Genomic DNA, 27,085 nt, shown 5'->3' on the forward strand with positions numbered 1-27,085 from the left:
TCCGATTTCGGGGGGCTGTGAATCCATTCTGGGTTTCCGTCAGACCCCGTCAGCACTCTAGAGGAGCGATCCAAGGTCCTGAACCTGCTTTGGGGATGGGGTTCGGCGCCTTGGACAGGTCCTTTAGAGTTCTGGCTGGTTCTGGCGGAAACCCAGAATGGATTCACAGCCCACCGAAATCGGAGCCACCGGCCTCCAATGAGCGTTATTGTGGCTACCGATGGATGGACAGATAAATGAATGGAAGGAGTGCCGCCCTGCGTGCCATTTTGGGGTAGAAAGGCGGGGTACAAATAAAATTGACGATGATGGGTGGATGGATGGATGTTTCTTAAAAAGACCAGCTACGCCCCTGGCTGCGCATCCGCGCCCGCGGAGGGGGCCCTGGCGGCGGGGCGGGCTGTGCCGCCCCCTCCGCGTATGGGCGGAGGGAGCCTTCCGCGGCGCTCGCCGCCCTTTCGCCTTCCCTGTCCGGAGGGGAGCGAGCGAGAGCAGCGCCTTGGAAAGCCAGCAGGGCTCGGTCCCGCCAGCGCAGGAGGTAAATCTGGGGCGGAGGGCGCCCTGGGTCGCCCCCACGCCAGGGCTGGGTGAAAAGAGAGGGCGGGGGAACCTCCTTTCCCACACGCATCCCCTCGCCGGCCCCGAATCCCGGGGGTAAAGGACCCCCCCACCCGCACCACCTTCGGAAGATTCCCTTTCCAGTCCAAAACTGTCTCCCCGCAGTCGGAAAAAGTTTGGAAGACCTACCCTGGTTTCCTTGAACACCCCCCCCGCCCTAAGATCAATAAGTCTCCATTTCTGCCCCCCCCCCCAAGAGCCCCACCAAAACTCGCTTGGGGAAAAATCCCTCCCCAAACTTAGTAAGAAAAATCTTGGGGAAAATTAGTAGGAAATTAGTAGAAAACCTTGGAAAAATTTAGTAGGAAAAACTTTGGGAGACTCTACCTTTGTTTTCTTGATCCCACCCCCCGCCAGATCAAGAAGCCAACATTTGTGCCTCCCCCCTCCCCGACACAGCCCGACCACCACTCACTTGGAAATAACCCCCTCCCCAAAATTAATTTTTCTCCCATTCCTTTTCAAGTTTAGGAATGGTTTAGGGTCCCCCCTCCAGAAATGAAGGATTAGGCGAACCCCGCCCCTCCATCTGAAAGATCAAGGAGATTTGATTTACATTCCCCCCATCCACCATCACTGCTACCAGTAAAGGACCCTCCTCCATTAAAAGCCCAACCTAGTTAAGTATTTTTAAAGGGTTTTACCCTTCAAGGCAGCCTAAAGATCATTTTCAATTCCATTAAAATTGGCCCAGACCCACCCAGAACTACCCATTCTTGGGGCGACAAGACAAAACACCGGAACACAACATCGCGGCTGCATCCATTTCCCCCCTCCCATCCAGCACTTGCACCCCACACCCCTGGTTGCTCACAATACCCCCTCTCATCCGTTGGATGAATTTATTTCCAAAGATGTGTCACCAGCTTCTTTACCCTCCAAACGGATGCTTCCCTCCCAGCTGGTAAACTCCACTCCTTTATCAACTCCTGGATTGTTAAATCCGGAGCGGTGAAAGACAGAAAAAAAGGGGGTGGGAGAGGGCAGTGCGCAGGGTGGGTGTCCAGGTTGGCCCTGATCCTGGCCAGCTCCTCGCCTCCTAGGCCCAGGGAATGCCTTTCCTATTGTCCCGGTGTTGGGCTTGGCCTTGCCATTCTCTAGACAACTCTGAGCTACTTGGGTGGCTCACGGAGCGGCACTTGGCCAGTTTGAGGCCTGTATCTCAGCCTCCAACAACAGCCTCTGCCCGTCTTGGGGTAGGCCCTACAGCCACTGCCTGTCTTGGGGTAGGTCTCACATCCTGCCTCGGTGGTCCTCCGACCTTGGCTTTTCCTCCCCGTGACCGCACGGCCCGCCTGCACTTTCCGGCCCCATGGCAGCCAAGTGGTTCAAGGAGTTCCCGTCCAACCTGAAAACGGTTTCCGAACGCACCAAGTGCAGTGCCTCCCGCAAGAGCCTTGTTGCGCCCGAAGCGGGCACAGCTTCACTGCCTGGCAAGAACCATAAGAACTCGGCCACCGAGCTGAGCAGCCCGCGGACGCTGCTGGCTCCGGGGAAAGACGGCGGGGGCAGCCGGCTGTCGCGGGACAACCTCCAAGGCCTGTTGCAAGCCGCCGCAGGAAAGATGCGCAGGAACTCCCGGGTGGACGGGGCCCCGCCGGAGGAGGTGGCCCGGGGGACGGCCAAAGGCTGCGGGATCTACATCAACCGGCTCATCAAAGTGGATGCCCACGAGAAAAACGGGAAAGGGTACACCGGGGCTGCACCGACTCCCGCCCCAGTTCCTGCGCCGGAGCCAGAGAAAGCCAAGCAAGAGGCGGTAAGGACCAAACACACATGACAGCATTCTTTCCAGGGTACCAACCTATGCTCACCACCTGTTGTTGTTGTTGTTGTTAACATGTCTTAGACACCTTTCTCAGAAGAAAACAAACCCTCAAGGCCTCTTAGAACAACAATTTCAAACAATTATAAACAGCTAAAAACAATTAACAATAAAATAGCACAACCCATCAAAAGCACTGAATTAGGAAGCCCATCATATGCTGGGAAATTCCTGGGAGTAAAGGACAGTCTTAACCTGGCGCTGAAGAGATGACAATGTTGGCACCAGGCAGACCGTGCTGGGGGGAGAGTTCCACAACCAGGGGGCCACCCCTGATAAGGCCTTGTAGTCATCCTCCAAACCTCCCTTGGAGGAGGCACCTGGAGGAAGGCCTCAGATGCTGAGTGTAGTGAAGTGGGTCAGGGATTGTGGCTCCAAGCCGTGCACAGGATAGACTTATGGATAGGCCGCATTCTCCCTTCTCCACTGTTACACTTGATAACCTTGCCATGACTGTCTGACTATGTAACTCATCATCTCTTAGTTCTGCTCTTGGTTTTGCTACCCAATTAACCCACTGCCCCCTTCTTGCTGCCTCGGATCCATGTCCTTCTGTAATTCGTTCCCCTCCATTCTGACACATACACACACACACCCAAAAAATAAAAGGAAGCAAAAAGCTGTTGAAAGAGAGAGAGATGAGCAGCATTCAGTACATCCACAAGGCCTTTGATCCTACCCCGGCTTCATTAAGCTGGACTCTAAAATCACACAGTTCAAATTACTCAGGATAATAAGTCCAGGAACAAGAAGGGAAAACGGAGCGACGGGTTGTCCAGACGGCCTTCTTTGAGCTGAGGAAGTCTGAAGATGAGGATGTACTTAAGACAGGGGGTATACCAAGGTCATCAGCCTCAGATGCGATGACATGGAAATTATAAAGGATTCCTTTTATTAAAAGAAAAAAAACCGTGTTCATAAAGAGCCATCAGTATATAGAATTTCAGAAGCAATTCCCATTGGAACTCCTATAATGTATAGAAGTAGTAGTTGTTGTTTATTATTATTTAATATTATTTATTAGCATTATTATTATGCATGAGGCTTTAATCCCCTAGGAGCGCCTATCATTTATGGAATTTATTATCAACGGTCTCTTTATTCCCGATGTGCAGACTGTGAGTGCCAATGCTTATGTAGCCAAAATGCACCAGCCACACACAAGAGGGAGGTAGCAGCAGGCTCAGGGGGAACCCCATGGCTTGTAGCAATATGGAAAAATTCCCGAGCGGGGAGACACCAGACCCAGCCTAATAAATACTGAGTGTGCTCAAGGGCTTCAGAAGAACAGGGGAAATGGAAGGAATGGGGTATCGTGGAAGAAGGCACCCTGAACAGAAGCACTCCATGCTGCAACTCTTTGTCGCACTAGTTATTATTTAGTATGTGTAGAAGAGTGCCCAAAGTGTAAATTACTTTTAGTTTACTTTTACTTTACGTTTACTTTTAAATAAGTGTACCTAGGATTTCATCCCCAGCCTTGTTTCTGGAGACCCACCGATCCTTTAACCATGCTCATTTAGCACTAACTCCTCCCACAAAGTAACTCATGTGCTTCTGGGCATGTACAGAGTACCTTCACCTCCACACTGAGCAACTGAATATACTTAAAATTAAGAACAATGGCTTTTTTCCAGGGCAGGGGACCCACACAGGCCTCACACATTTCTTTAAAAAAAACTATCAGAGCTGTGCTTCCTTTGCAATTATTTTGAAAATGCAACTGAAAAGCATTTTTCTTAAAAAATAAAATAAAAATACTAGAGGTTACAGGTGTGCATCTATTCCTTTTCACCCCCCTGCACCCACCTCCAAGAAACAGAAGAAATGAATCCAAAGCGACGGCTTTGACCTTCCAATCGTAGTGGGAAACTCAGGTTGTGGTTTGTAGGCCCTAGAGAAAAAAAGGGAGATGATCTCAATTTCGAGTTATATCGTGTCTTTTTCTCCTGAGAGCTCAAGGTGACATATCCATGGTTCTTCCCTCACCTTCGACATTATCCTCACAACAGCCCTGTGAGGTAAGCTAGGCTGAGAGGTAGTGACCAGCCCAGTGTCACCCAGCAAGCTTCATGGCGGAATGGCTACTAGAACCTGGGTCTCCCCTGCCCAACGCTGTACCCAAGCCTCCCCCAACAGGGTGGCCTCCAGATACTTTGGACTTCAACTCCCATCAGCCCCAGGCAGTCTGGCCAGTGGTCAGGGATGATGAGAAGAACAGGCCAAACATCTGAAGGGAATCAGGCTGGGGGAAGGCTTCTGTAACCACTACAGCACAGTGCCAAAAATGGAATGGGGGAGAGGGGTGTATGTGTGTGTGTGTGTGTGAGAGAGAGAGAGACAGAGAGACAGAGAGAGAGACAGAGAGAGAGTATATGTGTGTGTGAGAGAGACAGAGAGAGAGTTTACAAAGGGGAAACAGGATGGAGTAGACTTCGCCAACCTGGTGCCCTCTATGTATTTTGGACTGCCATTCCCACCATTCTTGACCCTTGGCTCTGCTGGCCAGGGCTGATGGGAGCTGAAGTCCAAAACATCTGGAGGAGGGTACCAGGTCCAGGAAGGCTGGATAGAGGTAGAACTACTGGATAACGATCATGTGGAGAAAAGGGACGGATGGAGCAGCTAGGGTAGAAAGAGGGGGTCCTTGAGCGGTCTGTGGGAGCAGCTTCTTAGAAACGTGGGCTGCTAGCAGAGATTAAGGTGGCATTACCACTGCAGAAATGGCCAGATGGTGTCGGGGCACATTGGCATGACATGGGAGAACTGCCAGGCCTTTGGGAAATCCATTAATTAAGGGCACACGTGCCCTAAATATTTAAAGGCTCCTGCAAGCCCCAAACACAAGCATTTTAGAGTTGGAAGACCCCCTGCTCTGTGCAGAGTCTACAGTGCAGGATCTAGAAACTCCATCATCCTTGACAGATGGCTCTCTAGCCTCTGCTGAAACACCTCCGGTGAAGGAGAGCCCACCACCTCCCAAGGCAGACTGTTCTGCCATCGAACAGCTCTCACCGTTAGGAAGTTTCTCCTAATGTTTAGCTAAAATCTGCTATTCTGCCATTTCTACCCCCTTGGTTCATGTCCTGCCCTCTGGAGCGACAGAAAACCAGTCTTGTTCCATTTCCTACATAACAGCCCTTCAGATATCTGAAGGCAGCTATCATTTCTCCCCTTAAATCTTCCTTTCTCTACGCTGAACATACCCAGCACTTCCGAAAGGACTTGGCTTCTGATGGAAGACGCTGCCCTGCTGTGTCTCTGTTTGAGGCCCTGGCCTTGTCTTCTTCCTGTCCACCTCCACCAGGGGTGGGTAGTTCTTCTAGTTCTCTGCAACGGGATCACTCAGTCATTCTCAGTTCAGAGACCCACCGGGGAGAATTGGCTACCTTCGGAGGAGGCTGCCCATCGCATCTCTGGATGAGTCGCCGTGCTGGGTGTGCGGCAATTCTAACATGCCTCTCTGCACTGAATGACAAGGGGAACTTGGGAAGCTGCCTTATATAGAGTCTATTGGTCCATTTAGCGCAGTACTGTCTATATTCTGAGTGCTCTCCAGGGTTTCAGAACAGGGTCTTTCCCAGCCCGAGCTGGAGTTGTGGGAGGACTGAACCAGGACCGCTGGCATGCAAAATAGGTGCTTTGCCACTGAGCTACAGCATATGGCTCCCGTGGCCGTTTTTGCAGCCTGCTAAATTTGTGGCAGTAGCAGCAAAAAAAAAAAGGTGGCGATTTGCAAGAAAACAAGAGCCTTTCTACATGAGGCTTTTATTGTGCACTTGTGATTGCTCACTCACAGTAGTTTGCAGGTCCTTTACGTGACATCATCTTCCACGCCTCTCCTGCTCTTTGCAACCATTACCCTGGGGTTTTTTTAGATCGAGGAAAGTCTCCTATTATGTAGAAATGGTGGAATGAGACTCTCTTGTATTTGTGCAATGCTGCTGTACCACAGCACCACCCAGTGATTATGTAATGAAGCATATAGAAAGGCAGAGAAAGGAAAACCTGGGGAAAAAATCATGTGTAAAGGAGCTGCTCTTAAACCCACAAAGAATCCAGAAGCAGAAGCCTCAGTAAAGGTGTGGGTTAAAAGCCTCATGTAGAAAAGCCCCAAGGCACTCTTACTTGGAAGCAGAATTGCGTGCCTGGAAGCCTTACGGGAGTACAATTCTACTTGTAACCAAGCAGGCTTTTTTTTGCTGCTGCAATTTCAGCAGGCAGGGGTATGGCCCCCAGTGGATTACTAAAATTACCCAGAGGCCATCCACCACCTCCGTGTGTGACTTGCAGCTCTAAGCTTGCCTCCCTCTGACTCCAGCACACTCTAAATGTCAAACTGTTTCAGGTGTACAAGGCATTTTTATCCTTGACTGTTTTGGATTATTTATTTCTTGCTTTGCATCCTTTTAATATGATCTGCCCTGGAAAAACTTACCAAAGGGTGGTATATAAACTCAAGGCAGAAATAAAAGACATGTGAATTTCCAGCTTTAATTCAGAAAATCCCCTGCTTTAATTTCAAAAACGATCAGCCATAAAGGTGGAGAAACACTGTTTTACTGTGTGGGAGCCATCTGATGAACCCCTCTCTCTCCCCACACACTAAAAACACACACACACACACACACACCCATTAGATAAATTGATTCTGCCTCTTTGCCTTCCTGTTGCCCCTGCTCAAGGTTATTATCCTGGAAGATTACGCCGACCCTTATGATGCCAAGCAAACCAAGGGACAGCGCGATGCAGAGAGGCTAGGGGAAAATGATGGTTACATGGAACCCTACGACGCTCAGCAGATGATTACAGGTAAGTGTTCGGTCAATTTTGCCAGGAAAAAAAAGGCAAAAAGGGGGCAGGAAAGGCCAATCACAGGATGGGAAGAAATGGATGAAACTGACCACTCATACACACACCCTCCTGGCCCTTCCAGCTGATTGGGAGTGCTGCGCTCAAATCCTGCCCCTGTTGCTTCCCAATCCTGCGTAGCACTCCTTGGCCAAGGCTCAGACAGGGGAAAGTCCCCCTGCATGCCTTCTTGAGATGTCGAATTGAGTAGGAGATAGCGGGACAGGTTCGGAAACAGAAGCCGCCACTAATTGTTTGAAGGAAAGGTCATCTCTGGCTGTTCCCGTTTACATTCCCGAATGTAACACCTCATGGGGGTGGGGGAATAAAACAGCGTGTTTTCATGTACAACTCCTGCTATCAAAATCCCCCATCCCCTGTTCCCACAATCAACTGATTGTTCACCTAGAGCATTTTTTTAAAGTTTCTGCTCAGAGGGAACCCTTACCACAGCTTTTTCCAACCCAGGTTGGACTATGAGTCCCATCCTCCCCAGCCAGCAGGGGCATTTTACAGGTGAAGGACACCGAGGCCGAGAGATAAGCAATTTACACAGACCAGCCTGTGGCCATGAAACCGCACCCCCTTTGGGTTTGCAAAACAGTCGTCTCTCAGGGTTTTCTGTACAAGCTTGACGCTTGCTTAATGGCCTTTGACAGCTGGTGCCTGCTAGCTACCAAGCACAGTCAACACCAGCTTTGGCTGGGACTGAAGGAAATGGCTTTGGTATGGACATTTACCAAAGTTTAGGACATGGGAGGCAGGGGAGACTGAACTGATTTTGGAGCAAGAAGGAGCCGTACGGGACGAGGACACTCTAGCGGGATTATTCTTTGCTTCCAAGAAAACTAAGCAGATGTAACGAACACACTGTAAGATTCCAGTACTCTCTCCTTCTGTTCCAAAGTGTCCTTGCAAAAACAGATTTGAAGAGAAGTAGTACTGTCAAACAAGTTTTAATCTGACAAGTTGTCCAAGGGGAAAGCAAAGATTCAGCACAGCTGGGAAGAGAGGGCACAAACTTTGGAGAGAGGAAAAAAAAAACGGGAAAAAGAAAATCGGGCCAGGAAGTCAGCTCTCTGTTTCCTGCCTCTCTGCTTGCAGAGATAAGGCCAGGGTAGTTAAAAAAAAAAAATGGTGAGCTGGGAGGAGAAAAGGGGCAGCTGTGTTGTGAGTGACCCTGATGGCGGGTCAAGGGGTCCCGACCTTGTGGCAACAAAGTGGAAAATGAGCTGCCGCAGGGGATGGCAAGCTTAAAGTCTGAAGCAGTGGAGCCATCAGGGTAGGACTTTGGGACAGACATCGGGGGGCCTACTCAGCACAATGAACAAGAGGGGCCCCAAACACAGCAGGGCAGGGAGAATAAAATACAAGCCATATTTTAAGCAAAAATATATACGCCATGTCCAGCAGCCAATAGAAGTAAACTCTTAGGACATACCATTCAAAGAGACAAATCCTCCCCTGGACTCAGCAGGAAAAATCTAGGCACAACCAATTAATACAATAATTGCACAAAATGCAAAGAACTACTATATCCTAGGAAACATCAGGGCCTGCTACAGTTGGACATCAACTGCCCTGTGGGAAAAGAGAAGTGAAGAAGGTAGGAGCAGGCAAAGGGAACATCAGGGCCTACCCTTTCCCTCCAGGACATGAGAAGGCCCTGCTGGTGGTCTACTTAATTTTTCCTCTACCCTCACCATCCCTTTTTCCTTTTGTGTCATGTCTTTTTAGACTGTGAGCCTGCAGGCAATTGCTGTCTTTTTTGCTGATCAATCTTAAGCCTTTCTGGGAATGTTTTTTAGTTAAGGAGCAGGATAAAAATGCTATAAATATGAGAGTCAGTGACTGGCCCAAAGTCACCCAGTGAGCTTCATGGGGACTAGAACCTGGATCTCCCGAGTTCCAGTCTAAACACTCTAACCCCTACACCACACTGGCTCTCTAATTTCAGAACTGTGTTGCACTTTGGTAATTTCAGACTCTGGCTTAACATGGTGGGGTGGGGGTCCCTCTTTAGATGGTAATGTGTATTATTTCACTTACTCCAAAAGGGGAGTAACCAACCCCACTGGCACATTCGGAGGCCCTCCTGCTTGTTCTGCAGAGCCAGGGTCCGGGCATCTCCCCCGAAGTCCTACCTCAATGGCGCCACCGCCTCTCACACACAAAAAACACACCTAACACACGATTGGGACATCGCCCAGCAACCAGCCAGATGCCTTCCATCGGCTCCCAGGCCTTTGGCGTCCCCACCCGGAGCTGACACAACCGGACAGAATAACAGGAAACTGGAGCGCCGGAAGCTGGAGTCGAAGCAGGGCAGTGTTGGCGGAGGAGGAGGCGTTAACACGCGTGGTCTGGGAGGTTTTTTTGGAGCTGGTTTCAAGCCCAGGAGTTTCACATACCATCTGCTCACACTCGGTCCATTTTTTAAAAATCTGTTCCTGCAGCCTGGCTGGATATTAGGGCCAGGATTTCTGAACATGTGCAAAGTGCTGTCCCACTCCTAACGGAGTCACAGACAGTGCTGCCAAACAGTCACATTCATTCTGGTCCTTGCTATTTTTGTTTATCAGGGACAATCTTGATTTCTAGAAATATGTCCCAGTTTCATGGGGGGGTGGGGTACCTTTGGGGGGATGCCTCACTAACCATGCCGTGTCTACTCAGAAGTAAAACCTGCTGAGTTTAAGGGAACATACTCTCAGGGAAATGTGTATATGCTTTGTGTAGATATTTGTGTGTCTACCAAAACTTGCATATGCTTTCCCCTCTATGAGCCTGCCCAGGTTTCAAGCGGTGATGTAGTGGTACATTACGCAGTCCCCACAGCCACACTCCCAAGGAGAAGCCAAAAATGCAGGCAGCTGGGTTGATCCATATGAACAAAGCAGTTCTAGCAGCTGTCATCTCCACCTGTAAAGCAGGTCTTCTGTAAAGATAATAGGCCTTAGGGCACAAATCTATTGATTGTGCCCTTGCTGTTTGGAAGCCTCCAAACTTGGAGGCTTCTGAGACTTCTGTGCTCTGCCGAGCTGAAGCTGGCAGGGCAGGAGAAGCAGCAGAGGTGATCTTCGCCTCCTCATCTTTCCTGGTTTTATTTATTTATTTATTTCTATACTGCCCAATAGCCAAAGCTGTCTTTTCGCTAGACGGGCTTTGGAGTGAGAGGGAAGGAGGCTGGAGGAGGCTCAGGATAATTTGTATCCTGGCCTCTTCCGTCTCCTCCCCACCCCACTCACCGGAACATCCCCTTTCCTTCTCCTCCAGGATCACTTTTTGGACTTCGGAAGGCAGCTGGTAGAGTTCTTTCCACGCCAGCTGCAAGTGGGAGGGGGTGTCAGGGTGGACACTGAGCCCATAGAACCTCAGAGCAGTTCTGATTCTGAGGAGGAACAGCCGTCCGTGGGAGAGGAGCATGCTCATCCCTCCCAGGCCCTGCAGCTGGCAGAGATTCCTCCTCCCAGCATTCCAGACATAGTTAGCGCTCCTGGGAGTGAAGGAGCGCGGGAGGAGGGCTGACTGGATGCTCGACGCAGACGCAAAGAACAACAAGCTATGGAGGGCGCGGAAAGGAGGCGTAGCGCCCATTTGGCGCGCAAGCAACGGTCGTGTCCAGAGAACCCAAGGGAAAAGGGGAGGGACTCTCCCTAGCCCATAAGTTCAGGGTCTGCAAGTGATTCTCACTGAAACGGGGACCAACTGTTTCCAACTCAGGGGCATAGGTTACTCTGCTGTTCATAGCTTAGTCACTGGTGATAGAGTTATTAAGTTGTAAAAGGAATAAAGCCTTGAAAAGAATCCTTTGTCTGTGTCTGGAGTTGGCTACTGGAGTGGACTGAAAGAGGCTGGCTAGGGCCCCCTGAGAGGGGGGTTGGATCTCCAACTTCCTCTTCTGAGTTCGGATCGCTGTCTCTGGCCTTGGAAGGGTTCTTCCTAGCATTCCTATGGTCCCTGGGATGCTCTCCCATGGACCGTAGGTCTGCTATCTTAGGGTGCAATCTTGTGCAAGTTTAGGTGGAAAAAGGTCCTACAACTCCCAGCATTCCCCAGCCAGCTATGGTGGGGACTACTGGAAGTTGTTGCACTTTTTTCTGTCTTAACCTGCATAGGATTGTGCCCTTAACTGCCCATTCAAGACCATGCCAGCCCCAAATACTTTGCATTACAACAGGGGGGTGGCAGATGACATCAGCGTCCCTGCTAATGAAATAGTGCTGGCATTGCGAGCCCTGACTCCACCACACCAGTGGTAAGGAGTACACACACACACACACACACACACACACACACACAAATGTTGTGCATGGCAAAAAATAGATGGGTGCTCTCCTTACCTTCTACCCTGCTTCCTGCCCAGAGATCCGAAGGCGGGGTTCCAAGGACCCTCTGGTCAAAGCCATCTTGCTCCTGGACGAGCCAGCAGAGCCAGGGGCCAAGGGAGATCCTGCCGCTAAACGCCCAGGGGCCAAACCCCCACAGCTGTATGACACCCCCTACGAACCAGCAGAGGCGGGGCCCAACTCAGAGGCACGGCTCCCAGAGAACGACGAACGGCCGCCAGCCGAGTACGAACAGCCCTGGGAGTGGAAAAAAGACCAGATTGTGAAAGCTCTCTCAGGTAGCAGGCAGGAGCATTCATGTGGGGTTTGCGGGAAGTGCGTTGTATCAAACGCATAAACAGATATTTCTGTGATCACCTATGACAAGTTAAGGAATTCCTCCAGGTGACTAGGCAAAGATGTTTTATAAGAAGTCTGTTCTTTTTTCCCTTCTTTCTTTTAGGTCCCAAATGAAAACATAAATGTATGTGGACAGACTGGCTAGTATTATAGGCTAATATTATGAGCGGGTTAATATTATTATGGGTTAATATTATTATGGTTAATAATATTATGGATGGGTTGCGTAGGGAGAATCACCATGTTTCTCTGAGCTTTTAACACCAGTGCAACACATAGGAATTCAACAGGGGAAGCTTTTTCCCACCATAGAAATTCACCTTCACTAGCTGAATTTCTGCCTGTTAAAGGCGAGAGCCAAAGTGAATATTCTCAAGTATTTGAACAATGGTAAACTTTTTGAATCGGCGCCCCTGTGCCAACAAACTTGGAACCTAAACGGGGCCACAGAGAAACAAGAGGGGGGTACTAGCTTTCTTGGGGATACCAAGATATTCTCTTTAGAAGAGAATAAAATAATAAACTGCAGTTTTTTCCCCATTCTAAAAGGTTGAAATGCCTCTCCTAAGCCTTAGTTCCTGGCAGTAACAGCTTTAAGCTAAAATATGCTGGTATTTTCAAGGGGTTGGTCCTGCCCCATTTTGCCCTGCCCCTTTGCCTTTGGCCCCACCCATCACTGGAATGCAGCCCCCGAGAGCTTCTCCAAAATGGGATGTGGCCCTTGGGTTAAAAGGGGTTCTGCCCCTCAGGCTTACAGCTTAGATTGCAGCCTTTCCCAAGATGGGTTGGAGTATGACTCCCATAATCCCCAGATAACATTGGCCTGCTGACTAGGGATGGTGGGAATTGTAGTCCAGTAGTTCCTGAGGGGACCAGGGTGGGGAAAGCTGGCTTAGAGAATCCCAGAGGGGGTGCGTGGCTGGCTGGATATCCGGAAACAGACCAGGAGCCCTCCTAGGGAGTGAGGATTGTTGCGGGTCTCACTTGTGTCACAGATAAGGTGTGAAGCTCAGGTGTAAGGCACAGAGGTAAGGAAAGACACAGGGCACACACAGCCGTTAACTTGGCCCTGAACCGAAAGCCGCCATCTATGTCACAAGAGCATGCTGTGGTTTGCAACTCTGTCTCCCTACCTCTATGATGCTCAGCCAAATCTCCTTGGCTTTGATTGCATCTAGCAGTGCTCAGCCAGTCAGCAGTGCCAGAGGCAGGGGCATCGTTAAGCCTGGGCCTATGGAGCCCCAGCCCCAGACTGATGTCCCAGTGCCCTAGATCTCTTCCCCAGACCCCCAAGTGTTGATTGATGCCAATGGAAGATTTTCCTTTAAGCTTAACAGCGTGGGATGGGGGCAGTTTTCCTACAGGAGGGAAAGAAAGAGAAGTGGGAATGAGTCAGTGAAAGCTGGCAAAGTAATTGCCGTTGAAGAGGAATTGCCAATTTAGGATGATCTTGAGTTGGGGTGCAAATGAAAGAATTCATTTTATTTGAGGTGGCTTGGATAAGGAATTAATTTCAAATAAATCCTAGTAATTATTTCTTAATTTGCACATATAGAGATATAAATTAGCATATGCGAATTTTATGCAGAGTTATGGTCTATGGGGTCTGGACCCCCAGTCTTTTAAGTGCCTAACAGTGCCCCCGAGCTCCAGTGCCTGCCACATCTTTAATGGTACTTCCTCTTCCCTTCCAGTGCAGTTTGAGGGATCGGAGAGACCTGTGACGTCCAAGGATGAGGCACCGGTACCGCCATGGCAACAACATCGCCGGCAGAGGAGCTGGCCCTCCAAGATGGTGAAGCCCACGGCAGTGGCAGAGCCTGGCACAGATGGGGAGCGTGTGGATCCTGCCCTTGTCCTGGAGAAACAGCCGTAAGTCACCTTAACCTCTGTCTGGTGCTGGGGATAGGGGTCAGACAACCATGACAGCTTCTTATCTGAGCTCCCAGCAACCAAAATTGACCTGTGTTTATCCTGATCATCCAGAAACTGAAAGACTGGCACAGAATTAGGTAGTTCGACGTTCATTTTTTTGCTTGTTTTAAAGGCAAGATGCTAGTCCTCGTTGGGTTGTACAAAGTAAGCTACAAGTCGTCTGTTCCCAGTATTCTGCTTTTGTGGAAAAAAGAGTTCCAAATGGTATTTGAAATTCTGAACTAAGGAAATATCCACAATTTAGCCATCAGTTTGCCAATGTGCTGAATTTGCAAGTTAGGTTTCACTTTTGCAGAATCCCACTTATGTTTGTGCAGATACACCCCAGGTAGTCTTATCATCTCCTTGCTTTTAGCAAATATTTTAAAATGCTGAGATTCTAATTTACACATCGCAAAAGAGAGAAAGAGCCATGTAGCCTTCTTTGACGTTTATTACGAGATCTGGCAGCTGGATTAAGAGACCTGAAAAACTCTGCTTTCACTTAAAAAACAAAAATAAAAGTAAGTTTCTGGCCCGCAGGGTAGAAACAGAACAGATGTTGGCAGCTTCTGCTAATGGTTACAGAACAAGCAAAGGACCTGTATTGGGGCAAAACTTTCCCATTTAGTAGAGGGCTCAAGTGACCGAAATATTGAGCAGAAACAGCCCCGTGCTATTCTGCAACCACCATGGACTAGAGACTTGTTCCGACTGAATGGAACCTTCTGGATGTCATCTTAGAAGCAGTATTCCTTTCTCTGCAGACTGGGAGGCATTTGCATTCCTGCCACCTACCTTCTCTAACTATTCCCTACATGCCAGAATTGCTCCTCCATACCAGAACAAGTCTCTGCATGCCGAAAACTGGGAGAAAGGTTCTTAGCTCGCCTTCTTGCTGATGCACTCATTTTCTACATGCAGGAATCTGTTTGACTGTTTATGTATTTATTTAAATTAATGGGAAAGCGTTCACACTTGTGAGCTCCCCCACCCCTGCCTGCAGTCTGAGGTGATACAGTTCAGTGAATCACTAATCTTAAAACAATTGGGGAGGGAGATGCAGGCAGGCGGAGTGTCTTTCTAATGAAGCCTTAACTAGTGGGACCTGCAACAAAATGTTGCAGCATAGAGTTGTCCTAGTCAGAGTGCCAGCCAGCCATGACATGCCCCCTTCTACAATACTCCATTCCATTTTCTGTCACCCCCACCACTACAGCCTACCAACATTCCATGGCTACTGAGCATGCTCAATCTTCAGAGGGGTGTTTGGGGGGTTCCCTCCCCTTAGGGTTTCCTACCCCAAAGACGTTTGGTACTTCTGCAAACCTTGGGGTTCCCCTGAGCCAGCTAACCCATCCCTCCTGTGCATGCATCTCTAGTTACATAATATAACTATTCGGCACTCCTAGCCTCAACATCGGAAATAGAAGGAATGATAAACAGTCTGTGCCTTTCTTTGCTTTCCAAAAATAGCAAGTAAGAGAGGAGCAGAAACACTAGAGGTTTATAAGATGACAAATGCCAGCCGAAGAGTGAATTGAGAGGATTACTCATCCTTTCTCAAAACAAAGGCACGGGGTGGCAGGGGCGTCTGATGAATAGATTGATTGGCAGCGGGTTCAAGGACAGACGAAAGGAGAAGTGTTTCAGGAGATGCAGAATAAGCCCATAGAGTTAATTGCCATGGGATGTTGCCATGGTGACTAAGATAGGTCGCTTCTTTTGTTTAAGGTGCTTAGAAAAAAAGAAATCCATGGTGGATTGGGTTATCGACCTCTTTTGCCGTGGTTGCTAAAAACAGAACATCTGTGTTCAAAAGCGTTATGCTCATGTGACACCTAGATGCTGGTAATAGACAACAAGAGAGATCAACAGTCTTCATGCCCCGCTTGAGGTCTTCCCAAAGGTCCTCTGGCTGACCCCTGTTGGAAACAGAGTGCTGGGTTTTTCATACAGTAGGATAGTGCTTACATTCTTTCTGGAGGTGGCATAAAATCTGTCTCCTCGTTCATCACTCTCTGCAGCACCAACTGACTAATGCAGGGATGACCAGTCGAATCTAAGAACGGGATGGTATTCCTGAGTGGGACACAGGATCCCGTAGAATGCATCTCTGACGTGCATTGAGAATTCAGCCCTGGGCTTGCTCACAAATTCCCCAAACGGCATGCAACTCAGGGCAGCGGCTCTCTCTAGGGTTTTTCTCGTGAGCTGCTACCTGACCCTTGTGACTGGAGAGGCCAGAACCCGAACCTGGGACCCTCGGCATGCATTATGAGTTAGGGGGGTTGCAAGAGATCTGGCTGGTTGTTCTCAGAAGCAAAATGCTAGGCGAGATGGAACTCCGGCCTTTTCCAAAAAAGCTCTTTTTTACATCCGAAGTCGTGTTGGAACACCCATTGCCTTTCTTCCAGCTAGGGATGTCTGAGAAATCCGCAATGGATTCAAATGAGATCAGACTTCTGTGAATCTCGTCTGCGGATTCTGCTACGGAATGGCTTTTTCTGAGTCACGTGGATTTGCGGGCTGGTTTTTTACTTTTGGGGGGGATTTGCACAGATGCGCATTTGCAAATAAACAAAATGCTCTTACAAAACATACGATTCCATTAATGAACGGATGACGGAACAAAAGATACCTGGCAATCTATGAAACACAGACAGAATGGATTTAGCAAGTCTGTACATACCTAGTTCTTGCTAGTCCTGGTCATTAAATAGAGCTTCCACCTTCAGATGCAGCGTATCTTTGAAACCCAGTTGATAGGGGATAAATGGGAGGGCTGTTGCCTTCATGGGGGGTGTTCTCAGAAGTATTCGGCTCATCATTCTTGGAAACACTACACTGGGTGAGATGGACTGTTAGTTTGCTTTGCTTGGGAGGGGGCAATTCTTGTGTTCTAATGAGCCTTAACTCTCAAGAGAAGTCTGATGCTTAAAAGGACCGTATCCAATCCCAAGACGTGTTTTCCAGTACAGCAGGGATCATAGAATCATAGAATAGTAGGATTGGAAAGGGCCTACAAGACCATCAAGTCCAACCCCCTACTCAATGCAGGAACCCAAGTCAAAGCATGCCTGACAAGTGGCTGTCCAGCTTCATCTTGAATGCCATTGGGGATGTTGAACCAAATCTGGCTGTCTGATGTTCCCTAGGAGACGCCCCTTTCCCCCACCTGCTGATAGTTTGGTAGTTTCCTAGCTTTTCCACAATTTCTTCTCCATTTCAGAGGTTGAAGTGCCTCTCTTAAGGCTGAACTACTGGCAGTGAGAGTTTTAAGCTAAAATATGCTGGTATTTCTGGCCTTTTTGCCTTCAGCCCCGCCCACCCCTGGAATGCAGCCCCCGAGAGCTTCTCCAGCCCTCAGTTGAAAGAGGTTCCACACACCTGCTGTATGGGATGGGCCACCCCTCATCAAAGCACTCCCCTGTCATTCACTTAGCTCACTCTTGTCCTTTTCCACGCAGTTGGTTTCACGGCGCCCTCACACGAGCCGAGGCGGAGAGCCGGTTACAGCCGTGCCGGGAGGCCGGATACCTGGTGCGCACCAGCGAGACAGGCACCAGCAAGTATTCCATCGCCCTTAAGTGAGTGCCTGGGCAGGGAGGCCAGAGACATAGAGGGGGTAAATCAGGCAATGGTTTCAGCTTCTCAGTCAGTGACAAGAGCATGCCAGGTCCACACTCGGAGCTGTACATAAGAATGCAGGAGCAATCTGGTGCTTGCAGTTGACATGAGACAGACATGATTGGGATGGCAGAAGGGAGGGCGAAAGAGCGGAGGCACAGATGGAGAGGCAGCTGAGTAGTCAAGGGTGTGGTGTTCCTTCCATGACAGGTATCAACATGAGAAGGAATAAGAAGGGTACCTCGGAGCTCATCCCACAGTTCTCTAGGGTGGGAGACAGGCCTTTAAGGGCCCGAGCTAGCTAGACCTGATGCTTGTCCTGTGGTTGATTTTTTTTCTTGGCACCAGCAGCTAAAAAAAAGATATTGTAGAGTTGGAAAAAGTGCAGAAAAGATAAACTAAAATGATCAAGGGGCTGGAGGAATTCCCCAATAAGGGAAGGTTACAACAGCTGGGATTGTGTAGCTTGGGAAAAAAGGAGGGTAAGGGGAGACGTGATAGAGGTCTACAAAATTATGCACTGTGTGGAGAATGTGGATAGGGAGACATTTTTCTCCCTCTCTCAAAATACTAGAACCCAACGGGGTCATCCCATGAAGCTGATTGGTGGGAGATTCAGGACAGATGAAAGGAAGGATTTCTTCACACAGCGCAGAGTTAAACTAGAGAACTCGCTACCACAGGATGTAGTGATAGCCACCAATTTGGATGACTTTAAAAGGGGGTTGGACAAATTCCTGGAGGAAAAGGCTATCAATGGCTACTAGTCTTGATGGTTTAATTAATTAATTATATTTCTATAATGCCCAATAGCCGAAGCTCCTCTGGTATTTGCTACCTCCAGTATCATAGGCAGTCTGCCTGTGTACACCGGTCGCTGGGGAACATGGGCAGGAAGGTGCTGTTGCACTCGCCTCCTGCTTGCAGGTTTCCCCTGAGCAGCTGGTTGGCTGCTGTGTGAACAGAATGCCAGACTAGAGACTAGATGAACCCTTGGTCTGATCCAGCAGGGCTCTTCCTATGTTCTTAACAGGAGCTTAGATGCCATTGCAAATACCAGGCATGCATGTGGGTGGCAGTTGGGGAAATTTCGACTGGGGCTGCAGTGAGTACAAGACCGGTAGGCGTGGTCGGGCACCTGCTGATGGCCCTCACCCCAGTGGGTGCCCCTCTGGCAAGAGCCCCTTGGAGTTGCGCCTCCCCTTCACCACTGCATCCTGCTTGTTCATCGTGGTCCAGACCGTGGTGGCGGTGAGCAGGAGGAACAGCCAACTTGCTCCCTGGCTCTCTGCCTGTCAAGCAAGCAAAACCTGGAGCTGGCGCTGCCTCTGAGCATCTGCAGAGTGCAGTTCCCTCCCAGTGCTGTAAAACAGGTGAGGAAAAACCCTCCATGCAAATTCTGTATTTTGGGGAGGGGTCATGTAGCCGTCGTCCCCCCGATCTGTGGCCACGCCCCGCAGATATACATCAGACCAGAGAACCCAGCACACAGTTGCCATCTGGCAGGGCTGCACTGCCAGCCCTCGACAGCAACAAATTGGCACGGGCATCTGCGCTGACCATGCCTACTCATGAGCTGCAACTCACAAGTAAGCTTCCAGGTGAAGGGGGCTGGCTGTGGCGTAATATATAGTCACAGTGGCATTTCTGAGCATGGACAGAGTGCCTTCCTCTTTCGACGCCAAGCATCTGCTGCCCGTAGCCTTTAAATGAAGGAGCGGGGCATCCTTACAGGGTTCGAGCTCCAGCACCTACCTGTTTTGACTTCAAGCACTCGCTTCACCTCTCTTGGCAGCAAAGTGATGGTGGAGTTCCCAAGCCATGGTTAACCATTTATGCTGGGATACCCATATCGAATTGTGCTTCGCTTCTGCTGGCAGATGCCCTTCCACTGAACCACAGGCCTGGCCTTAACAATAAAGCAAGATTCCAGTCCTTGTGGTCCTGAATAAGGGCTGAATTAAATCGGAACATAAGAAGCCGCTTTATAAGAAGTCAGACCCTTGGTCCATCTACCTCAGCACGGTCTAATTCCCCAACTTGGCGCCCTCCAAGTGCTTTGGACTACAACTCCCAGCACTCCTGGCCATTGGTCATGCTGCCTGGGGCTGATGGGAGTAGAAGTCCAAAACATCTGGAGAGGGCACCAGGTCACCTAGCCCCTGGTCTGCATTGACTGGCAGTGGCTCTCTAGGGATTTCAGACAGGGGACATCTTTCCCAGTCCTACGTGGGAATGCTGGGGATTGAACCTGGACTTTTCTGCACACAAAGCACATAGAGACAGTGTGGGGTCATGGGCAGAGTGCCGGACCGGGACTGGGGAGAGCTGGGTTCTAGCGCCCACTCAGCCATGAAGCTCACCGGGTGACTTCGGGCCAGTCACTGACTCTCAGCCTAACCTACCTCACAGGGTTGCTGTAAAGATAAAATGGAGAGGAGGAGCATCATGTAAACTGCATTGGGTTCCTTGCAAGAGGAGGAAAAGGCAGGATATAAATGTAATAATACGCAAATAAAGGGGGGCATCATGGCTGCTTTGTTTAAAGACATCCCATCATCGGAAAGGTACCTCTCGGTGTTACCCAAAATTTTGGAGATTCAGTCCATCGTGACTGAATAGGGGCCCGTTAGTGGTTTAGTGCCAAATATCTGGAACTTCCTACCATTACAAATTAGGCATGTGCCAGCCCTTCTGGGTTGTCGGCACCTAGTAAAAAGGTTTTACTTTTTACATTCCTTTTCCAGTAGGCATCCCCAGAAAGGTAATCTTGTCCTCTGTACATCGCTCAGAGGAGGAGGAGTTTCATGTAAACTTCCTCGGGTTCCTTGGCAGAGGAAAAAAGACAGGTTATAAATACAATAATACGAATAATACGAATAATAATAAAGCAGGAGCTCTGCCACTGAGCTATAGCTGCCGCTGCTTACGTTCAGCACTATTTCTCCCCACCCACCCCGAACAACCACAGACAGGGCCCCTCGTGTTTCTGCAGAACCCCGTTTTGTTTTTTCCTTGCGGCGCATCGAAACCTGCAGCTGGGGGGGGGGGGAGATCAAGGAGAAAAAGATGTGCCCCTGCCCCCCTATACACACCGAGACAGTGTTCCCTCCCCTCCTCCTCTGGCCTTTCCACCTTCCACTGTAGCTCTGCGCCACGGCTCCCTCTCCAGCGCTGGCTCCGGAGCGGAGGATCGTTGGCGTGGGTGCGGTCCGTGTTTCCTTCCTCAGGATGCTGAGCCCCTGGCTGTGAAACAATCGGAGCAGGGAAAGGAAGGGAGTAAAAAAGAGAAAGAGAGAGAGAGGTGGCGACCTGTTAGAGAGGAGGGTTGGGGTGGCAGCAAAAGGCCAAAGCCCTGGAAGGGGAGAGACGACCAACGCCGACCTTAGTTCCCAATGATTACCCCTTTCCATATTCTAACTCATGGGGCACATGATTCGAATCCGGGGGCCCTGGTGGGGGTGATTTTTTTGCCTTCAAAAGAAAAGTGGCCAGTTTAGGGTGCAATACTATGCATTACTATGCATGTTTAGATAAAAAAAAGTCCTACACCTCCCAGCATTCCCCAGCCAGCCATGCTGGGAGTCATAGGACTTTTCTTTCTGTCTAAACACACATAGGGTTGCACCCTTAAGCATATTTTTTAAAAGGCAGCATGAATTATATAGGATTTAAGAATGTAAGAAGAGCCATGCTGGATCATACCCAGGGCTGGCCCTAGGATAAATGCCACCCTGGGCAAGGATAAATAGCACCCTTCCCCCTGTGGTCAGCTTTGCAGGTCCGCCCAGTGGATTTATGGGGCTTGGTGCAGGTGTGATGTCAGGGGCCCTGCTGCTGCCCCCCACATGTATGTGTACAAAGCTGAGGGCCACATGTGAGGGCCACATTCTTGCATGCACAGACTACATCTCAGAATTCTCGCTGGCAGCTACCCTTGCCCTGGGATCGAGTTATTTTGGCACATGACACAGAAAATCCCACAAGCATCTCTCTCCATCCCTAGCAGTAAAAAACCAACATATTAAATATCCAACAGTTTGCTACCCTTTCATGACAGCCAAAGTTTGCTGCCTGAGGCGGCTACCTCACTCTACCTAAGGGTGGGGCCGGCCCTGTCAGCCTCACAGGTCTTCTGGTTGTGGCCAGCTGCTGGCCTTCTCCACTACTCATTCAGAAAGATTCCTCCCTTCAGGCCTGGCATCACACCACTCCTGCGCCTTTCCCTGTGGTAACTGCCACAGAAAATTACTCTCCAGTGGCACCTGGCCTGGAAATCTTCGGTGGCATTCATTCACTCCTTGCACTCTTTCCCCAGCAGGCCTGGAGTTCTTTCCGTGACAAGAACAGGACACCTGCTCTGCCACAAAATCCTTTCTTAAAGCCTTCCTTCTCTCCTTAAAACCAGCTCTGTAACCAGAGCTACTTGGCCTGGGCCAGTCATAAGTCTGCCTCACCAGTCTTATCTCTATTGCTGCCCAGAGAAGCAAAGCAAGATTTTACCTTCCTGTGATGGGTTTTGATTCCCTTACAGTTAGGCTGCTAATAAGCAGGCCGCTCCCTTCCAGCCTCCCAAGGATATATTTTACAGCCAGCAAAAGCCTTAGATTAGCATCTATTCTGTTTCATACAGAACTATATAATATATTGTTGCCTCAAGGTAAAGCCGTATTCCATGGATTTTTACTTAGCGCAAATGACGTCCAAGTGGAAATTTAAAAAGACACATACTTCAAAGCTAATGGAAGATCATTTTTGTAGTTAGTACCCAAACAACCTGAAGAACCTTGAAAAAAAAGTTACAGACACTTGCTTTTTGGCACCCTAGCTCACTGCAGACAATAAATTAAAAAAACACAGCCACTGAGCTCACCTTGGCACCACCACCCCAACTTGGCACCCAGGCAGCGGCCCAGCTCACCCACCCATAAGGCTGGCCCTGATCAGACCAAGGGTCCATCTAGCCCAGCATTCTGTTCACACAGTGGTCAACAGCTGCCCACAGGAAACGCATAAGCAGGACATGAGTGCAACAGCACCCTCCCTCCCATGTTCCCCAGCAGCTGGTGTACATAAACATCCTGCCTCTGATACTGGAGGCAGCATGTAGCTCTTAGGACTAGTAGCCACTGAGAGCCTTCTCCTCCAGGAATTTGCCTAACCCCCCTTTTAGAGCCATCCAAACTGGTGGCCATCACTACGTCTTATGGAAGAGAGCTCCATAATTTAACCCTGCTCTGTGAAAAAGTCCTTCCTTTTATCCATCCTGAATCGGCCACCAATCAGACACTGGGTTTTAGTATTATGAGAGGGTGAGAAATCCACTTTCTTATCCACTTTCTCGACCAATGCATAATTTTGTACATCGCTCTTATGTCCCCTCCACACACACAGGCTAAACAGTCCTTGGTTCATTTTAGGTTGCCCTCTTCCGCATTTGTCATTTGGTCCTTTTAAAACAACTGCAAAAGTATACCTGAAAAGCCTGTGGCAAAAATTAAAAAGTAAAAAAAAAAAATGACCCAGGCTTAAAGCAAGAGGTTAGAACCACAAGGCTGGGGCCAAATCCAGACCTCCTGGGGGCTAAACCCGTTTCCTCAAATGGCCACGCCCCTTGAACCAACCACCAATCATCTGGTCCCAGGCATGGTCTGAAGGCACATGAGAGAGCCACCTTGCTGAAGCTAAGCAGGTCTGGGTCTGCTCAGTGCTTGGAGGGGAAACCTCCTGGGAACCACATGTAGCCACCTTGAGTTCCACAATGGAAGAAAGGTGGGATATAAAAGTAATAAATACAAGAAAAAACACAAAATTGGTGGTTTCCTGGCTTTTGTGCTGTCCCCCCCCCCCCCATTCTAAGAGGTTGAAATGCTTCCCCCTATGGCTTCGTTCCTGGCAGTATGAGCATCAAGCAAAAATGGGCTGGTGGTTTGGGCCCCTCTCCTTTTGCCTTTGGCTCTGTCCACTACTGGAATGCGCCCCTGAAAGCTTCTCCAAAATAGAATGCGGCCCTCAGGCTGAGAGAGGTTCTGAGCCCCTGGTTTATAGCCTGTTGTTTAAAAGAAGAAAGCAGACAGCAAGTAAGACAGACCTTCTCAAGGTGGGCTGTCCCAGAGTTGCAGGTTCCTTCACATCCGGTGGGACGGATTTGGCGGGGGGTGGGGAGGATATAGGGCAGGTGTCCCATTCACAGACACACTCGTCGTTTTTCTCTGCCCCCAGGACCAGCCAGGGTTGCGTCCACATCATTGTTGCCCAGACGAAGGATCACAAATACACCCTGGACCAGGCCGGTGGCCTCTTCGACAGCGTCCCCGAGGTGGTGTGCTTCTACTCCACCGAGAAACTACCCTTCAAAGGAGCGGAGCATATGACCCTACGTTATCCAGTTTCCATACCAAGCAAGGTCCACTAGCCTCCCCTACCCCCACCCCCAGCATCTGAACTGTGCTGGTTGGAGAACCGGTGGAGGACAAGGGATACCGTCACATGCGAGTAACAGCCATGAATTGGTCACGACACCCCTCCCCTGCCCCACGCGGGTCTTATGTATAAATCGATTTCCACACATCTGTCACACTCTAGCATGACCAGTTTGCTATGTGAGCAAAAGGCCGGGGCCACGAAAGCAGAATTCAGTTCTATCAGACACAATAAATGGGTTTGAAACCTGGGATGGCGTGGCGAGGGGGAGGGCAAACCTCACCTCCAATGCTGGAGTCAACAGGAAAAGGGAGGCAGCCCCAGTATTGTCACCCAGTGCCTTTACTTGCTTTCTCCCATATGAGTGAATGGGTACCATTCACTCATATAAAGGGGAAACACACTTGCACACCCCCTTCCCAACATCATATTTGGAATTTAGACCATGGATTTTAGAGAGGAAACAGAGGGGTGTCACCCCAGTCTTTGCTTCAAAAGGCTGGTTTTTCCAAAAAGTTAAAAAAGGGGGGAGTTGGGGAGACCTTGAGGGAGGCCTGGATATGGGGAAAATATCCACATTCTTAAGCATCCTGGGTTTTTTAGGAGCTGGGCTCATATCAGTTTGCCTAACTATTTCACATTCCTTCATAGCAGCTCGGCTTCTAGAATGAATGCAGATGAGACGCTGCCAGGTGACCTTTACGATGCATTTCCCCATCACCATTTTTTTTTTAAATCCCCGGGGACTGTAAGGGCGCTGCGGATTCTTAGCGATTGCTGCTCCGCAGGTTCTGAGACTTGGCCACCAGGGCCAATATGGCTGCCAAGGTAGACAGCGGAGCACATGCAATGGGGCAGAGCAAAGAGACAGGAAGTGGTAGAAGAATGAGGGCAGAAACAAAATAATTAGCAAGTCGTTGATGGAGGGGCCACATAGACCACTGCAGACCCAAGGAGTAAGAGGGAGTCTTGAGGTCAAGTGCCCTCGCCGACGTTTTATATTATAGCAAATGCTTTACATTGTATACGATTCAATAGAGGGGTATGGATTGACTTGTATGGAGGACAGAGAAGGGTGTAGACCAGGGTGTTGAACCTCTTTCAGCCCAAGGGCCGAATGCCATTTCAGGGAAGCTCTCGGGGGCTGCATTCCAGTGGCGAGAGGGGCCAAAGGCAGAAGAGGCCCCGTACACTAGAAATCTGAAAAATACCAACACGTTGTAGCTTGAAACTCTTCCTGCCAGTAACCAAAGCCTGGGAGAGGCATTTCAAGCTTTTAGAATGCGGGGGGGTCTGCACAAAAGCCGAGAAACCCACAAACAATGAGTGGTTGGAGGAAAGGGGGTACAGCCATGGGAAGGGGGCAGGGGCCCCCAGGGAATCCCAGAGGGGTGGATTGGAACCCCAGCCAGGTCAGATTTGGCATGCAGGCCTGAGGTTCAACAACCCAGAAGAAGCCCCAAGAATTGTACCCACTCATGTTCAAGAGAACCCACACCTCCCTTTGTCAAACAAAAGCACCCAAGATCCTCTGTACCAGTTCAGCCTTCCCCAACCTGGCGCCTTCCAGATGTTTTGGACTACAGTTCACATCATCCCTAGCAATTGGTCCTGCTGGCTGGGGCTGATGGGAGTTGAAGTCTAAAATAGCTGGAGCGCACCAGGTTGGGGAAGGCGACCCTAAGGGGAGGCCATATCAGCTAAACTGGGGTGAAAGTGGTTTCTCCATTTGCAATATAGAATGCCCTGAGTCTGACCTTAATTCCATTTGCTCACCTGCATGGGGCGTCTTCCATGCTGTTGTCTGTGCAACATCGGATCCTAGCCACAGAGGCACGGAGAAATGGATGGGAGCAAAGAGAAAGATCACAACAAAAATTTATCTTTTAACAACGTCGTCCCACAAAAGACTGAGTGTCTCAACTGCAGGAGCAAAGGGCAGCGAAGGTTGGGGCAGTGTGTTTTCTGTATTTCCATGTGCACAATTTGCATGGAAGCAAAGGATGCTGTACTTTCAGAAGCCAAACTTCCCTTGGCAAAAAAATAAAAAAAGATGCATGTACGTAGGGGTGTCAGAGAAGTCCACAATGGATTCAGATGAGTTTGGATTTCTATAAATCCAGGCTTCAGATTCCACAGCTGACCAAGTTCTTCCAAGTCTTGCAGACTGTGTTTTCACTTTAGAGGGGGTTTTGCACTAATTCACATTAGCGGTAATTAGCGCATTAGTGGTAATGCAAATTAGTGCAAGTAGAATGAAATTCTGGTTAAAAAAACCCTGATTCCATCAATGACCAGACGACAGAACAAAAGGCACCCGACAAGCTGCGAAAGACAGACGGAATGGATTTAACAAAATCCCTAGACATACAGTCAGGAAGCGCACAAGTTGCCCTGGAAGTATTTATACCCAGTTGGGGACAAGCAAGAGCCAACTGCTTGATCTGGAGGGCAGAGCCATGCAAAATAGCAGTGCGACAACACACTGGCCTATATTCTCTGTGATCCAGGATCAAAGATCCCAGTTATCCCTTGCTTGCACAGATTCTTTTCTGAATCTGGAGCAAGGTCACACAGTATATCAAATTGATCCACACAGAAGCTTGGCTGTGTTCAGCATGATCACTCACATTTCCACTGGCTCATAATACGGCAGAATTTGGGCCTGCTGTACATAACACACAATAGATGCTGTTCCCAGAAATGGCCACGGTGGCTGGCTCTTTGAACTATGAGAAAAACTGAGACAGGTGTCTCTGAATCATTTGTAGAAAGAGTTTCTTCAAGCTGTACCGCCCCTTCCCGACATGTCACATATGAAAAACAGGGAAGTGTCCATCAATCCCCATTTCTCATACCAAAGATTGCAAGAACGTCGTCATTCCCTCTATTCTGATGTTCACACTCGGGGGGGGGGGGGTACTGCAGCCAAAACTGCTGCCCACATACAAGAGGGGGCTGTATCAGCAGGCTTCAGGGAACTTCAAGGTTAGCAGAAGGAATTTGGGGGGGGGGAATATAGCTGCATTGTATACTGCAACATTTTGTTGCAGTTAATACTCGCTTTCTGATATTACACATTGCAAGAGGTTCCTTCATTTGCGTTGTGTTGTGTTCATTTCCTCTGCAACAGGCT

General features: G+C 49.4%; 2 protein-coding genes across 2 annotated transcripts in view; one reads left to right on the plus strand and one right to left on the minus strand.

Moving 5' to 3' along the window:
- TDRD10 (tudor domain containing 10) overlaps positions 1-5,717 on the minus strand; it is a 31,398-nt gene extending 25,681 nt beyond the window's left edge. The window contains exons 1-2 of the mRNA XM_084824805.1: positions 5,650-5,717; positions 4,253-4,337 (exon numbers count right to left, since the gene is read on the minus strand). The gene's annotated coding sequence lies outside the window, so the exon portion shown is untranslated. The remainder of the gene's footprint in view (positions 1-4,252; positions 4,338-5,649) is intronic.
- On the plus strand, positions 464-27,046 carry SHE (Src homology 2 domain containing E). The gene is made up of 7 exons (XM_084824799.1): positions 464-538; positions 1,849-2,377; positions 7,129-7,255; positions 11,661-11,921; positions 13,677-13,854; positions 17,367-17,486; positions 23,749-27,046. Exons 2-7 carry the CDS (start codon positions 1,931-1,933, stop codon positions 23,939-23,941), a joined length of 1,326 nt encoding a protein of 441 aa, XP_084680925.1. The 5' UTR covers positions 464-538; positions 1,849-1,930; the 3' UTR covers positions 23,942-27,046.
- The last annotated feature ends 39 nt before the right edge of the window (positions 27,047-27,085 follow it).

Source organism: Heloderma suspectum, chromosome 17, assembly GCF_057233095.1.
Source record: "Heloderma suspectum isolate Gila_16-S chromosome 17, 16-S_ref, whole genome shotgun sequence".
Lineage (NCBI taxonomy): Eukaryota > Metazoa > Chordata > Lepidosauria > Squamata > Helodermatidae > Heloderma > Heloderma suspectum.

Bases quoted from the DNA above. Each gene is read 5' to 3' on its own strand.
- SHE (XM_084824799.1), top strand. From the start codon at position 1,931: ATGGCAGCCAAGTGGTTCAAGGAGTTCCCGTCCAACCTGAAAACGGTT. The intron at 13,855-17,366 runs GTAAGTCACCTT...TTTTCCACGCAG, and splicing joins CTTGTCCTGGAGAAACAGCC to TTGGTTTCACGGCGCCCTCA. The intron at 17,487-23,748 runs GTGAGTGCCTGG...CTCTGCCCCCAG, and splicing joins AAGTATTCCATCGCCCTTAA to GACCAGCCAGGGTTGCGTCC.